This window comes from Aulostomus chinensis, chromosome 7 (genome assembly GCF_037954235.1).
Source record: "Aulostomus chinensis isolate RoL2024-O1b breed Wild chromosome 7, RoL_Achi_v1.0, whole genome shotgun sequence".
In the NCBI taxonomy this organism is placed as follows: Eukaryota; Metazoa; Chordata; class Actinopteri; order Syngnathiformes; family Aulostomidae; genus Aulostomus; species Aulostomus chinensis.
In genome coordinates, this window is record NC_141326.1 from 15,947,025 (window position 1) to 15,962,256 (window position 15,232).

The window sequence follows — 15,232 nt, forward strand, 5'->3', positions numbered from 1 at the left end:
TCAGTCAATTAACAATTCAAATCATCATCAGCTCTCAGTCAAAATTTCTGTTCTGTCGGATTTCTACCCTCGATACTTTTTAAGATATCAAGTTTTTCTGATCTCTCTGTCTTCAAACAGAGCTGCTCGAGGTTCTGGGTGGGGAACCTGAAGAAGTAATACTCACTTAATTTGCTTAAATTTGATGAATCTAATCCAATTAATGTCTTCAGCAGCTGAGTACTTAAAGAATTCCTTTAATACTTAACACACAATTACTGTCTTAGTTTATGTCCAGATTGGTGGAGTCCACCTTGGAGGACATCATCAGCTCCTCCCCTCCATGGACGATGGACCACAGCCAGGGTGGAGGGACGGGTCTTTGACACTGACGTCACATTCAACATGACATATACATGATGGGAAACTTAGTGTATATCTGTGTGTGTTCAGTCAGTTGTGAAGACCCTCGTGCTCTGACGTCCACCCACAACCTGACAGCATGTAAACAAGCACTGATTTGAATTCAATTCAGAACATGTTTGACCTTGTCCAGGTTGTGTTGACCTCTGCAGGATCATTTTAATAAACTGTGGTGACTTTTCTCAAATGACAAAGATAATGTTGTGTTGAACTGTGTTTGGCCTGACCTGTCCTGTCTTAGGTGTGTATGATGGGTCACATCAAGCGAACCAGCAACTAGAACCAGCAACCGAGGGTTTGTTTTTTTTTTGAGTGAGAGAGCGCAAAGGTGCGTTCTCGCCACTAGGTGGACCGTGACTGCCCTCTAGTGGCGAAGGAAAAGCTTCAGCATCAATATTTCTGTTGCTTTGACATTTACTAAAGGTGTGGCTTTCTGTCTCATGTCCTTGTGTAAACTCTGCAAGAAAAGGGAACGCAGCTCCTGGCAGAACAAGCTGACAGAAAATTTTGTTTACTTTCCTGTCTCACAATTCCAGTTTATTCTGTAAGGAAAATCTGAAGTTCTGGGAGCTCTTCGCTTACAGCTGTGGGGATCTTTTTACTCAATTCCATCTGAGCAAAAACCTCACAAATGACCAAATCTGCTCTCTGCTTCTCTTTGAGCTCAAGGGGTGACAAAGATTGAGTGACATGGATGGATGGAACTGTCAAGAAGTGCACCTGCAGACACCAGGAGAGATGTGTGTCACGTCACTGGTGAGCACACGGGTTAGAGTTTGAGTTCAAACTGCTTTGACAGATTGATCAAGACAACACAAGGAGGTAGGACCTCTGGACCCAGCATCAACCAGATGCTGCTGAGTGAAACTGTACAGCATCTTGCTTTTGTTCTGAACTTCAATCCATCCATTCATTTTCTTCTGCTTAGCCTGTTCAAGGTTGCGGGGGGGGGGGGGGGGGGGGCTGGAGCCTGTCCCAGCAGCCTTCAGGTGAGAGGCAGGGTTCACCCTGGACAGGTCACCAGTCCATCCCAGGACCAACACATAGAGACAGACAACCATTCACACTCACAGTCACACCTACGGTCAATTTAGAGTATCAATCAGCCTCGTCCCCTCTTGATGTCTTTGGACTGTGGGAGGAAGCTGGAGTACCAGAGAGAACCCATGCAGGAACAGGGAGAACATGCAGACTCACACAGAAAGATCCCGTGATTGAGGCAGGGTTTGAACCCGGAACCTTCTTGCTGTGAGGAGACAGTGCTGACCACCGCACCACCGCGCCGCCTGGATCAGCACCATCATTCCTTTACCCAACATGTACTTGAAGTCAGCTGATTGGTGAACGTCAGTATGAGCAGCCAGTTGCAACTCTCCCCATCTGATATCCCATCTTGAAATATTATTGTTCTATTATTGCTCTGATTGTGGTGGGATGTATCAATACAGCCTTTCCACTGTATTTTCCAAGATACAGAGCAAAATTCTAATGTAATGACATTTTCACTAGCTGATCCATTGATACTGAATTAATTAATGTGGCTCTGTGGCCTAAGACACATTTAGTAAATAAACCTGTTTTAAGACAATAAGCCTGTCAGCCCCGACGTATTAAATGCATTTCTAACCAAATACTGTACGCCCACACACAGTACGTCTCACTTTGAATTTCAAATGTAAAATTTTACTGAAATAAACTCTTTTCTCTTTTAAACTGCCATGACTAGTGCATTGAATCAAACTGATCGCTGACTACTGACGCTGCAGCTTATCTCGGACCTTCCTGTTGAGTTCGTTTAATTAAACGCTTGTGAAAATATTCAGAAATTCCCTGGATTTAACAAGGTTTCATAGTTGTTTTATAGCATTATCATAACCTTGTTACTTTTATTCAGGTTGAGGGGCAAACCTTCAGTCAACCAAGTGACATAAAACATGAGAAATTTATGTATGTGCGTCTCTTTAAACATTCAAAAATGAAATAGGTTTATAACCACACAGTGAGCAAGGGTTTCCCCCATGTTAAAAACGCTTTCATGTATTGTCCGTGTTATTTACTATGAAGCAAGCACAGAACAAGTGAACGACACATAACGCCAGCGTCCAAAAAAAGTTCCGAGCATCTCCAGAATCAACGTCTGAGCACTGAAGGGGAGAACAAAGAGTAAAACCTACAAGATGGTGTCAGGATATAGTTAATATTGAAGTTCAGTTTTAGTGACTAAAATCCATCCACACAATATCTGTTCTACTCTGCAGGTACAGAGTCGGGGCCCTCGTCCTGCAGGACGGCAGTCTCTGGGGCGTCAGACGTGGGTGTGGGTTCTTGAGAAAGCTCCTCGGAGCATCTGCTCACAGTGGGAGAGACAACATCTGGACTGGTGTCGCAGGACTCTGTGCTCTGCTCTGACATGGCCGTTGTGATTGTTGTAGCAACACTGGGGAGAACTGTGTCAAACTCATCATCGTCATCCTCCAGGGAGGGTGACTCATGGATGTCTGCAGAATACAGAGAGGAAATGGAAGCATCTTTTTCAGCAAATGGATTCAGATGACAGTTGTAAAATGCTGAAGAGAAAGATAATGAAAACTCACGGCTGAAAGCTTCAGGGTACTGCTTACCAATCTTCCCTTTCAGTGTCCTGGGGGAGCAAAGGAGACAACAATGAGTGTGTGTGTGCGTGCGTGTGTTCTCTTCAGTCGGTGACTGAGCCTTACCTGATCCTCCTGAAGATACTGTCCAGATCTTTCTTCATCTCCACAAGAGTGCGAGTGTGGAGCAAGAAGCGCTCGTTCATTTGCTGCAGTCGCACGTTTGACAGCACGTTGAAATTGATGAGCATTTCGTTGGTCTTCTCAAAGCGGTCCAGCCTGTTAGCAGGATGTTTCAGCAAAGCATGAACATCAGACATTGCTGAAGTGACCTGACAAGCCAACATGCCCATGTTCATTCAGATCAACACTCACATGTGTCTCTGAGCCTGGATGATGGCGTTCACGTCCTCAGAGTTGACCATGCTCAGCATCCTGTTACAGAACACGCCTGAAGCTGTGGGTTCCACCATGATGATTGAGACTAACACCCTGCAAATACACACTTTTGTTGAGACACTTGCCATGGACATCAGTATCATACTCAATTAAATCTAAAAGTATTTTCTCTGAATGCAGCTGCTTGCTGCAGCCATAGTGGACAGTAATAAGATTTCACCAAAATAAAGCACAGCGGTTGGTTGTACAATGAACTGACAGTCTTTACATGTCTGGAGTTACGTTAGATTCTGTTTCCCTGTCTATTTGTTTCCCCTTACCTTAACCAGCACTAACCCTGACGCCAACTCTCTCCTAACCCCACTCACTGACGTCAGCTATACCTAAGCTGCACCCCCCCCCCCCCCCCCCACACACACACACACACACACACACACCAAACTGGAGCGGTCCAACAGGAGGGAACCTGATCTGATGGAACAGAATACGACGCAACACCGGCAATCAAGTGAGTGATGCTGCAGACGCTGGTGACGCTACTGGCAGAGACATATCATTAGTTGTCATGAGAAAGGTCGACACAATGGCAGTTATATAATAATTTTTACTTGACATAATGTCCTCTACAAGCGCCTCTTCTGAGATATTTTTATTGTACCACGCAAAACCTAGGATTAGCTCTCGTGTTCCTGCAATTAGCCGCACGGGACGAACCACAAACATGTTAGCTTGTAAGCCAAAGATTAAAAAAAAAAGCGGAAGTGCAATCATACCGCCTACCTGCCGCAGGATCCACCGAGTTAGTACGAATTGACGGCTTGCTGTTAAAATGACAGTTTAAAACTGCAACTGCAGCCTTACACACTTCAAAAAAAAAAACCTAACAGCTGACCAGAAAACAAAAACAAAGCACTTCCGTGTTTTTTTTAACTTCCGGTCACAAGATCAAGTTTTCCGGTGTTTGCCCGTTTTTTTTCCAATTTTTTTTTATTAAACCCGCCAAATACAAAGATATATCCATCCATCGTCATCTTCCGCTTATTCCTACACATTAAGGGTCGCGAGGGGGCTGGAGCCTATCCCAGAATCAACGGGCGAGAGGCGGGGTTCACCCTGGACAGGTCGCCAGTCCATCGCAGGACCAACACATAGAGACGAACAACAATTCACACTCACACTACGGTCAATTCAGAGTATCAATCAATTGCATGTTTTTGGACTGTGGGAGGAAGCTGGAGTACCAGAGAGAACACGGGGAGAACATGCAAACTCCACACAGAAAGATCCCGTGCCCGAGCCGGGACTCGAATCCGGAACCTTCTTGCTGTGAGGCCACAGTGCTAACCACTGCACCACCATGCAGCCCCAAAGATATATCATTATTGCAAAATTATTTAATTTGCAGTTTTTCAGATTTAAAAAATATAAAATATCTGAGTAAAATTGCAATTGTTATACAAAAGCTTAAAAGTAGAGCAGGCGGTAAAGGAAAACACTGACTGGTAGTGCCCAAGCTTTCATCCACAATGAGGGAAAGTAGGTCGTTATTTCACGTGAACTCATTCATTGCAGGGAACTAAAGATTTATCACCTTTTGAATGTGTTACCTTTGATTTAAGTTTTTGTATCACTTAAAAAAAACAAGGATAAACTGGAATATTTCCAGAGCTGACTTCTTTAATAAGTTTGCATACTTGTGTAAGAAGTAGTATAAGTAAATCACTTCAATTCATCCATCAAGTTTCTATTTTTTATCCTGTTAAGGGCCTATCCCACCTCCGCTGGGATAGGCTCCAGGTGAGAAGCGGGGTTCACCCTGGACAGGTCACCAGTCCATCACAGGGCCAAGACATAGAGACAGACAACCATTCACACTCACAGTCACACCTACAGTCAATTTAGAGTATCGATCAGCCTCGTCCCCTCTTGATGTGTTTGGACTGTGGGAGGAAGCTGGAGTACCAGAGAGAACCCACACAGGAACAGGGAGAACATAGAGACTCACACAGGAAGATCCTGTGATTGAGGCAGGGCAGGAACCTGGAACCTTCTTGCTGTGAGGCCACAGTGCTGACCACTGCACCAACCTCTCACTGCAATTCATTGTTCGTAATCCATTTTTTTCTAAAAAGCAATCAGTAAATTTCCAGTGGATTTTCAATTAGCTTGATTTATAACGTGCCAAATGTAATGCTAGAATTAGTATCAGCACATGACCTGAAGATGCATGTGATGAAGTATTGATAAGGAACTAAAAGGATGTTCCAGTAAATGTCACCATTACCTTCTGTGAAATTCAGAAACGTCACACATGCATAAAACTCACAAAATTACTTTTATTAAGGGACAAGTAAAAAAAGTACATGATGTATAAAAAATACAAAACCGCTTTGTCTAACTTGTAAGCAAAGTAAATGCATAGCAACAATACATGCAAGTCTAGAGTTAGGTATTCTACTGTTCTGTAACGTCTCTAAGCTACAGGCTAAAAGAGGAAAAAGTACAGTTTGGTTGCAATCTATCAGTCGTTTTCAGGCTACATGATACAGAGCTAAACTCATGGGAGGGAATAAGTTAGGCTGCACACAACTCAACTGATGAGTAAATAAATATTTAACAACACTTCACAAATATTGACAACCAGTAATTCCTCGCAATGTTCAACAGATTTTGCGTGAGAATTACATTCAATTTTTGTTGTACTAACCTTACTACGTATAAGCTTAAGATGGAAAGAATTCATAGGGTTACACGTATAAACGGGGTTGCAGTGATACAAATAAATATGAAATAAATAAATAATGAAACCCACATGAGATCCCTAAGACTCACCCAACCCCCTATGTACATACCACACCCACACTGCTCCCAACTACAACATCACGTATGAAATTTAATATTAGTGTTCTTTTTCGAATAACATAAACATACATACAAATGACCTCGGACAAGCACAAGTGTCCATAGAAAACCTGCATTGATTTGACATTGGGTGAATTGCAATGTGCTTTGGCTTTCACTTGATAAATAAAGTAATATTAGGCTATACACTCACAATTTATTAGATACTCAGAGACAAAAACAAATACAGGAATACAACAGTACTGCAATTGATCCTCCCTGGGTGTGTGTGTGTGTGTGTGTGTGTGTATATATGATGGACAAATTATATAATAATTATGGTGGATAAAATAGGAACACACATTAAATCTTCCATCTAAATAAATCCCCACCTTAGGCAGATTCATTCATGTAATCATCATTATAACTGTCATGGCGGGAGGATTGATTGCAGGCTTGATGTACAACACTGCATCAGTCTACCTAAGAAATTAGTGAGTGTGTATCACAACACATTTGTGGTATATAAAGAGGCAATGGCATAGAATTTCAGCTTGTATAAAGTCTTTTACCGTATACTGACCCAGGAATGACGGGAAATCACTGATATTGATGAGGCTGATATTGCTGAATGACTAACTGATTATGTGTTTTTGCTGTCGTATTGTGTGGTATTGTTATGCAAAGACACTTCTATTTTTCCTTTTCTTTTTTTTTTCTTTTACATATAAAAATAAGTTAAAACTTCAGAGAAATTGATCCAAAAAAATAAAAGCAAGATTTACAGTTTATATAAGGCCATGCAATTTTAGTAGACTCATGCATCAGATTGTTCAGGTCTTTTGGATGAGTGCGCTTGCCATTCATTAAAAAGGAACGGTGTGTTGCTGAGGCCACAATAAATATAGCTACTGTCCCTTCTTGTTCCTAAATACCAATCCAGAATTAACACTATCTCTGTCTGTGACACATAAGTAAGGCTGGTGTATTTGCTGTTGAAGCTGTGAATAGGCCTCATTTAAAAGGGAGCCACGTATTTTGTACACAGAGATGCTCGTCCAGTTTACGAACACAAACTCTTTGATAAGGAGTGTGAAAAGTCACAAACACGAGGGCTACTGTACAGGCCTGTGCTCTGTCGATGCAGTGTCATTCATTCCAAAACAACACAGCCATCGTTTCGACGAATGACAGATACTCATAAAAAAAAAACGGAGGCAAAACAAAATCCTTGTATTCAGGATATTATGCTGATTTAAAACAAAGCCCATTTTTGGAGAATGGGTTCAGCTGTTTGTTTGTTTTTTTACATGTTGAGTGATGAACTGTAAATAGCACCTTATTCTGTAACAAAGGGGATCTATCGCGTTGGAGAATGAAAACGTTCAATGTACCGGGAGAACTACAGCTCCAGCTAAAGATTTACAAAGACTACAGATGATGGTCCACCGTCAGGATGATGAGAGTATTAAATAGAAGAAAAGAACCCAAGTGGAAAACACGACAGTCCATACATTACCGTTTCAACAAAACAAACAAACAAACAAACAAAAAAAACCTCCAGCATATTACAGAGAAGACCAAAGGATTTTCAGCTGCTTCATGATTGAAGGCCATTGGAGGCAACTTCTTTTTGTAAGTGCTCAAGAAATAAAAACACATGTCTTCAGAGATGTGTGTAGGAGGGGGCGCGGTTTGACTTTACCACCCAGCTTCCTCTGTCGCCACGCCGCTCCTGGTTGGAGGTGTTGCCACAGTGATGCAAAGCTGAACAGGCTCTGCACTCTGCACACACGTTGGCGTCTCCTTCACTTCCTCTTCAGTCTGGGATTTCATCCTGCTGACGTCTACGCCCACCTGACCTTCCTCTACCTCCACATCTTCCTCTTCGTCCTCCTCCTCCTCATCTTCTTCCTCTTCGTGCTGCTGCTGCTGCTGCTGCTGTTGCTTCTTGCGGCAGCAAGGTTTGAATAAGTGGGGGTCGATCAGCACCTCCCCAAAGCGGCCCTTGTAGATAATTCCACAGCACACCTTTTGTCTGGAGTGAAAAGATCAGGGGGAATCTATTCAAGCGTGCTAAGACATGACTGAATGTCTTCACTGGGGTTTTACAACCTTCAGGCTCATTACATTGCAGCAATTAGGCGCCGTGGTTGTCTAACCGTAACAAATATTCTGTGTTACTGTCAAATGCAAACAAACATCGCATTTGGTCCAAAATGTGCCTATACAAAAAAAAAAAAAAAAAAGTTATGCAATACATCATTCAAAAAAAATGCTTGGGGTTATTTGCAATTATTCCATTTCCAGTCAAGTGGATCATTTCACTGCAATGATGTCATGTTGGACTATTAAGTGCAATTCAACCTGTATAATACCCTTCCTCCGCTACACATCTTTGTCATGAGGTTTTGACAACTACTCTTCAGGGAGCACTGTAATAAAATATTGTCTGATAGATGGATGTTACTGTTTTGCTTTTGTCTTACTCACCAGTGCTGCTCCCTCTCCAGACATGACAACATTAGGTTGATCAAACGGTTCCATGCCCTGTCCATCATTTTGGATGTTGAACTTTATTGTCTGACTGCGAATGATCCTGCCTGCACTCTGCATCTCTGTCACAGGTATGCAATTCTATAAAGAATTTTCTCGCCCCAAAAGATTCCGTCAAAGCGGTGGCCGGTTCATGAAGAGCATGAAGTCTTGGTTAGGTTTCCATTCTAATTCATAGGAATAAATATTTTAACATCTGCTTGTAATTTAAACATCTACTTATAATTGTATCCACATTAATATGTGGAGGTCTCCAAGTGACTCGGTTTCTGATCCAAAAGGTTTTGCACACAAATACACAACATGTCTAGTAGTTGTACCACTGTGGAGCTAAAAAAAAAAAGGGGGGGGGGGGGGCTTTGATGTGATATTGTAATATAAAGTTCAAAACGTTGCTATTGATGTAAAGCAGTGTGCACAGACCTCTTCCAGTAGGTGAGGTCCAGGAAGGAGAAGACGGGGGAGCGGCTGGATCCTCGGCTGAGTTCCGTGTCTGAGCCGTCGTCTGACAGGTTGCTGTAGCTGGGAGACTGAGCTGGAGACGCACTGGAGGTGGTGCTGTGGGCGTCTGAATCTGGAGGGCAGAGCATGAAACGTGACATGACGTGATGCGACGTACAGTGTGTGGTGAATTAACGGGTCTTTAATAAGGAATATGTGACAGTAAGTTCATCCCTTCACCAAGCAAAGAAGCCTCTAGTCAGATGGTAGAAACCAAGCGCTGTAAAGTCAGAACCTACTGATTCTTTTCAGCTCTTTCTGCAGGCGGCTGATCTGGCTCGGCCGAGCTTTCTTAGAGATGGACTTGATCTTCTTGGGCCGAGAAGTTATCTTAAGACTGGGACCTCCTCTCGCATCAACCACCTGTACGGAGGAGAGGCGTACTTGCTTGTAGTACTACTTGTTGGACATATTTGCAGGCTTTTCTCAGCCGTCACAGAAACACTACAGTGTCTGTGGTTCAGACTCACATGATTCCAGTTCTTCTTGGTTCCCACAGGGAGTTTTTTCCATCGCTTCACCAGGAGCACGCAAGCATTGCAGATTTCTCCTGATCGTGTTTCACTCAGGCTGCAAGATAATTACAGGTAATCAGGAAAGGACAAGAGGAAAGTAGTTGATGTCCCTACTGGGGCTGCAGGGTGATACCAGCAGCAGACACGGGTCATCGCTAGTATATCAGCACCAGCCAGCAGAGATGCCCATCGGCTCAGGTTCTGGCTCCTGTGTCTTCATCACTCATCATCACTGATGAACAAACACAACTCAGTGGGCTTTTCCAAATATAAAGAAAATAAAGAAAAACTACTTTTTCAAATTCCCACTGTCGAAATATTTTGGATTATGAACAAATATAAAAGTTTATTCAGATGACATTAACACGGGCAAATAGTGGCTCCCGGTCACATCAGTTGTAAAAATACCAGGATATCAACTAAACAAAAATCCCCAAATCATGCGAAACCCGAAATCCCTCCAGGATCTTAGGAGGGAGAGCTGAACTGGCTGTTAACCTTTTTAATGCATTTATCTCCTGATAATGAGAAGACTTTTTCTCATGAAAAGGGTTCATTCATCTCTGTATTGTAATGAGATAACCAAATTTGTTCATAGCGATTTCTCTTATCGTCACGAGATAACCAACCCTTTTTTTTTAACCTTTGTCAGCTCGTTAGCTGGGTGTGTATGAATCTACGTTGGGATAAAGTTCATAATTAGAATTTATCTACTTTATAAAGAATTAACATCTCATTTCACCCATGACCTCAGAGTCGTGAAAACAAAATCAGGCACCCTAAACCAGCCAGTATCTTAATACGGAGGCCGAGAACGACAAACTGGCCATCAGTGCTTTCATGTGTTTGTCTTTTCATACTGGAATGTTACTTTTTCTCAAGCAAAAGTGTTTTTTGGGGGGTTTTTTTTGTCTACATTATTTGTTAACCCCTTATCTGTAGATAATGAGCTTTGTATTACAGGTGATACCAGAGCTCAGGACAAAAGTGTATTTCTAAATTACAATGAGGTATCAACGCTTTTAACTTGGCACACTGGGACAACTAATTCATGGTAAGGAGGCAAGATAAGATCATGAAATCATTAACTTCACTAAATATCTTGGTGCGCACACTTTCTTGGCCTCTGTGGGATCCACAGAGGTGGATGCGTCTCTCCACCCGGCAGGTGCTGCTGTCTTACCCGAAGCAGCTCCTGAAGTCCTTCTCGTACCGCTTGCTGTCAGTGAAACGTGAGCTGGAGGACTTTGCGCGGCAGATGCAGCATCCGTCCAAACTCCTGTACATCTTCGGCTTGTGAAAGCCAAACATCTGCATGCAAAGCATCATGTCAGTCAGTGTCAGCATCTCAGTGCTCATGACCGCAGCACACGCCTACATTTGGAGCTCGCACTCGAGGCGGTATTTTATTGAACCCTTTCACATGCGCCAAATGTGACTTAATAACAAAATCAGGCGCGTAGTCACGAACAGAGCACCAAAAGAGCCAGTGAAAGCGATTTCGTTGGAGCATCTCTCGCTCTGACCCACATGGGGGGGAAGTAGGTCAACAGTCAGACGGCGTGTCAGACAGATCTTGTCACCATGCTGCGCTCACGGGATGCACGCTTCATTTTTTGGAAGCTCAAAATATAATACAGCACGCACGTCTAGCAGCTCCCAGGCTGCAGATTATAGGGGGGTATTTGCAGGAGTTACGCAGAACTACCAGACAGCAGAGGAATGCAAATAAACGTCTCTGGTACAGTTCTCCCCATATGAAATAAGAACGCTGCTTGTGCGAACGAACTACGATTTATGTTGCTAGGCAAACTGTAATCTCCACAGCACATGGAGCCCCGAACTGCGGCAAAACTGCTAGCCGCGCCCCCCAGACTGGGTTTTTTTTTTCTCGCCATCAATCCTCAGGGTCCTCTGACAGTGCGGTGCCACAGAGCAGCCAGAGAGTGAGAGAAACCACAGAGCTCTCACTCTGACAGGTTTATCAAAACAGCCTTTAATCTCGTGTAAATAAACACGACTATTTCCTTAAGTTAAAGATGGGAATTCGTGAAGGAAATGTAACACGACACAGTGTTTAATTGAAAAAAAAAGATGCAAAATTACTTGCTTAATAGCAGTAAGGACACTGTATGTAACGGTGACAGTGGGATGTTACATAATGGTATATTATATAATTCAGATGGAAGTCATACATGAGTACACAGCTTAATACACACAGCTCAGCACACTGGTAAATAAAGGTTTAATGCACATAAAATGTAGAATTTGCTTTTCCGGTGCAGGAACTTTTATCAACTTGTAAATACAGTCCCTGACTCCTAAAGGTCGAGTACTAGTAGAACCCTCTTTAAACAGTGAAATGAGGGATACACTAAAAACACTTTGACTAGGTTAAACTGATCAGATATGAAAATAATCACCACACGTTAATTAAAATATATCTAACAACATGTGTATGCTTTGTTTACAGATCTTCTAGTGTTTATATCGTATACAGCAATTTGGTACCTTAATACGGCATGTTAACTTTTTTAATTGTTTCCTATGTTGCCACGCTTTTATTTTTGCTATCTGTTTGCTGCTGTAATGCCTGGAATTTCCACATCCATGTTACTAATAAAGAATTATCTTTTTCTACTTTTTTTCCCCTTCAATTTAAACATTTACAATATGTTAAAATAAAACTATCATCAAATTTAGGGAGTGAAGAAAATCAGCAATCATAATGGCAAAGTCACTGAGGGACTTTAAAAAAGTAAAAATAACCTTTTCATGATTGAAAGTGCAACAGGATGAGGTGTTGAACCTTTTTTCTGGACTAACACTTTTATAAACCTTATCAGACATCTAATGTCGAGGGGAAAAAAAACAATTCATTCAATAATTAGAAATCTTTTTGAAGGTTTTCTAAATGTGAGCTGTACAGTAGAATTCAACAGCAATGGTAACGAGGTCGCCTGAACAGCCTCCCCGAGTGGCTCCTCTGCAAGCATAGACGATCTCGGCAGCAGAATACAGTTAGTGACGCAACTCAACATGGCAACGCACTTCAAAGGCGGAGGCAATGTGCAGAAGGGGGTGTGATGCGATTTTCCGCAAAAAGCAGTTTTACTCCATTTCAAGTGTCAACAAAAACACTCAAAACCAGTTAGGACTGTTCTACTCGACACTACAAATCCGTCAAAAAAGACCAGACACCGAGAAATACACTTGTTTTTATCGAAAGAAAAGTGCAAGTCGCTAATTTCACCGCCCACTTCGGCGAGGAAGCATGGCATGCCACACGACCTGCTTCATGCGCACCCATTTTATGATGACTGGTTTCTTGTTCGACAATGTTAGACTAGGTCCCAAACATAAACTACTAAAAACCAACAAGCGTTTTCGGATAAAGAAAAACTCATTCGGTTTTCCCCGACAGGGAAACGCCAGATATCCGTGTAATTTGATCTTTACTCTTTGTTATTCCACCGCCGCTTCGCTGCAACAGTCCACCGACAGACACATGTGACCAACTTCAAAGCGACTGCGAGGCTCTCCGCGGTGTTTTTCCCCCTCTCTCGATCGGAACAACGATTTAAGACCGGAGAACATTTTCGCCGAGTGTCCGGTAACAGTTAGTGTCGGTGCTAGCTGTTTTGTTGACAGCGGCGCCGCGTGCTGAGCTCGAGGTGGGCGTGAGAGGCTCAACTTGGCTCATTTAACGGCCGTAGATGTGTGGTCGGCTGCAGCCCACCGTCCACACACACACACACACACACATTACGTACATCCCCATCCCCTTTACAAAACTAGGTTTCCAATAACAATAATCCACTTTAGTTAATATTTACATTTTTTTATCCCCCAACAGCCCGATTCACCGAGCCGAGGACAACAACAACAACAGCCATCATCCCGCTTGCACATCCTGACACCCCTGAACGCATCCTCCACTTTTGCTCGCTTTCCTTCCACTTTACCTCCCGCCATTAACTGCCTTTACGGTGACTCGCACACCAAACTGACCACCCAGCTCCTCTTCCAGCGGGCCTAAAAAAAGAGCAATTGTTCTAACAACTCGCATCTTGTTTTAAAATTTACACGGCGTGGACTAAAAAAAAAAACCCGCGTATTAAAGCTTCAAAGATCACTCCAAATCCTAAAAGAAATACTCCCTACCGTGTTGTAAGTTCCGTGAAGTTGATAGAAAGTAGTAGTCCGTATACGGCGTCGTAGCGATGGGACGAATATGAGAATCAACCCGCATCAGTAACCCGCTCTCTTGTTGATGTCTGAGCTGGTGGACGGGACTGGATAGTTGTGGACGTACTGCGCATGCGCCGCATCCACACCTCCATTTCAGAGTAGAGCAGAAGGCTTTTTTTTCTTTTCTTCAATCAAACCATTTACATAAACGACGTATGACGTATGAGTGCGTCTGCATTCTACTGGCCTTATAAGGATGGGAACGTTGCGCGGGAACAGGGGGCTCGGCCCCGGTTGCTATGGCACATTGGAGAATGTAAGCAAAGGGGCGGGGCCTGCTGTTTTACTACAGAACGCCAGATGGCCCGTCTGGAGGCCTACGGTTTTAGGAGGCTCGGCGTCTAGCAGAGAGATGCGCTTTGTTGATTTGGCTTGATTTGTATTGCGTGACATTAGAGGCGATTAGGGATGTGATATATGAACACACACACACGAGTTGTTGTTTTTTTTTTCCAGATATTACGGAGAGAATCAGCCAGCCCACTTTCACACACGGCTGCACCAGTTCGACTGCTGCATGTGTTCAGTAAGGAACGGTAAACTTTGCACGGAACTATTACGGGACATTGAAATGCAGATTAACGGTCAACATAAATTGAACAGGAAAACGCTTGTATTTCTCTCCCACCTTTTTACCGTATAAACTAGGGCTGATAAAAATAGGGCAATAGCCTGCCAGGTGTTAAGAGAAACAGCACAAACAGACAGATGAAAGATACTAATAATTTAAAATATAAACTGGACGTCACTGTTCACCCAGGGGGTTCTGTTAGATAAAATATCTCCATGTATGATTTCTTTGAATTTTGAAGTATTTTCCATTATTTGATCGGGCAGCGAATGTGTTAGTCTGGTGGTCCGGCACCAGACAGCTGACGTGAAAGACTGAAGTTTTAATGTTGCAGTACATTCGTCCCCTCCTGGTTCTCATTGTTTAAAGCATACATGGAAAACCGTCCTGTAATGTAATAAAAACACACACACAAAATACATATTTTTCACTGAAACATGTAGAGTTGTTATTTAACTGTCCAAGTTTAAATAGTTAATGAAGGGAATTTGGGGGTCTTGGTGTCATTCTTACTACACACATGCAGCCTGTTAGCCACAACTTCTGCAGATTTTAGGCCCTTCAAGGGAAAACGTTTGGGCATCCTTTATAAACACACTATTTAG

General features: G+C 42.8%; 2 protein-coding genes across 2 annotated transcripts; both read right to left on the bottom strand.

The window, feature by feature from the left end:
- Window positions 1–2,107: 2,107 nt before the first annotated feature.
- On the bottom strand, window positions 2,108–4,304 carry kxd1 (KxDL motif containing 1). The gene is made up of 5 exons (XM_086208743.1): window positions 4,173–4,304; window positions 3,369–3,485; window positions 3,120–3,272; window positions 2,997–3,043; window positions 2,108–2,900 (listed from the first exon to the last, which is right to left on the bottom strand). Exons 2-5 carry the CDS (start codon window positions 3,464–3,466, stop codon window positions 2,650–2,652), a joined length of 549 nt encoding a protein of 182 aa, XP_086064869.1. The 5' UTR covers window positions 3,467–3,485; window positions 4,173–4,304; the 3' UTR covers window positions 2,108–2,649.
- Window positions 4,305–5,716: 1,412 nt separating this feature from the next.
- sinhcaf (SIN3-HDAC complex associated factor) lies at window positions 5,717–14,179 on the bottom strand. The gene is made up of 6 exons (XM_086208742.1): window positions 13,970–14,179; window positions 10,989–11,116; window positions 9,761–9,860; window positions 9,530–9,653; window positions 9,213–9,363; window positions 5,717–8,271 (listed from the first exon to the last, which is right to left on the bottom strand). The coding sequence occupies exons 2-6, from the start codon at window positions 11,114–11,116 to the stop codon at window positions 7,935–7,937; spliced, it is 840 nt and encodes a 279-aa protein (XP_086064868.1). The 5' UTR covers window positions 13,970–14,179; the 3' UTR covers window positions 5,717–7,934.
- Between the last annotated feature and the right edge of the window lie 1,053 nt (window positions 14,180–15,232).

Excerpts from the sequence above, each read along its gene's own strand:
- sinhcaf (XM_086208742.1), bottom strand. The coding sequence starts at position 11,116 with ATGTTTGGCTTTCACAAGCCGAAGATGTACAGGAGTTTGGACGGATGC. Across the intron at positions 9,861-10,988 it reads GACTTCAGGAGCTGCTTCGG|CCTGAGTGAAACACGATCAG; the intron begins GTAAGACAGCAG and ends ATTATCTTGCAG. Across the intron at positions 9,364-9,529 it reads GAAAGAGCTGAAAAGAATCA|ATTCAGACGCCCACAGCACC; the intron begins GTAGGTTCTGAC and ends TCTGCCCTCCAG.
- kxd1 (XM_086208743.1), bottom strand. The coding sequence starts at position 3,466 with ATGGTGGAACCCACAGCTTCAGGCGTGTTCTGTAACAGGATGCTGAGC. Across the intron at positions 3,273-3,368 it reads ATCCAGGCTCAGAGACACAT|GCTGGACCGCTTTGAGAAGA; the intron begins GTGAGTGTTGAT and ends TCCTGCTAACAG. Across the intron at positions 2,901-2,996 it reads GTACCCTGAAGCTTTCAGCC|ACATCCATGAGTCACCCTCC; the intron begins GTGAGTTTTCAT and ends TGTATTCTGCAG.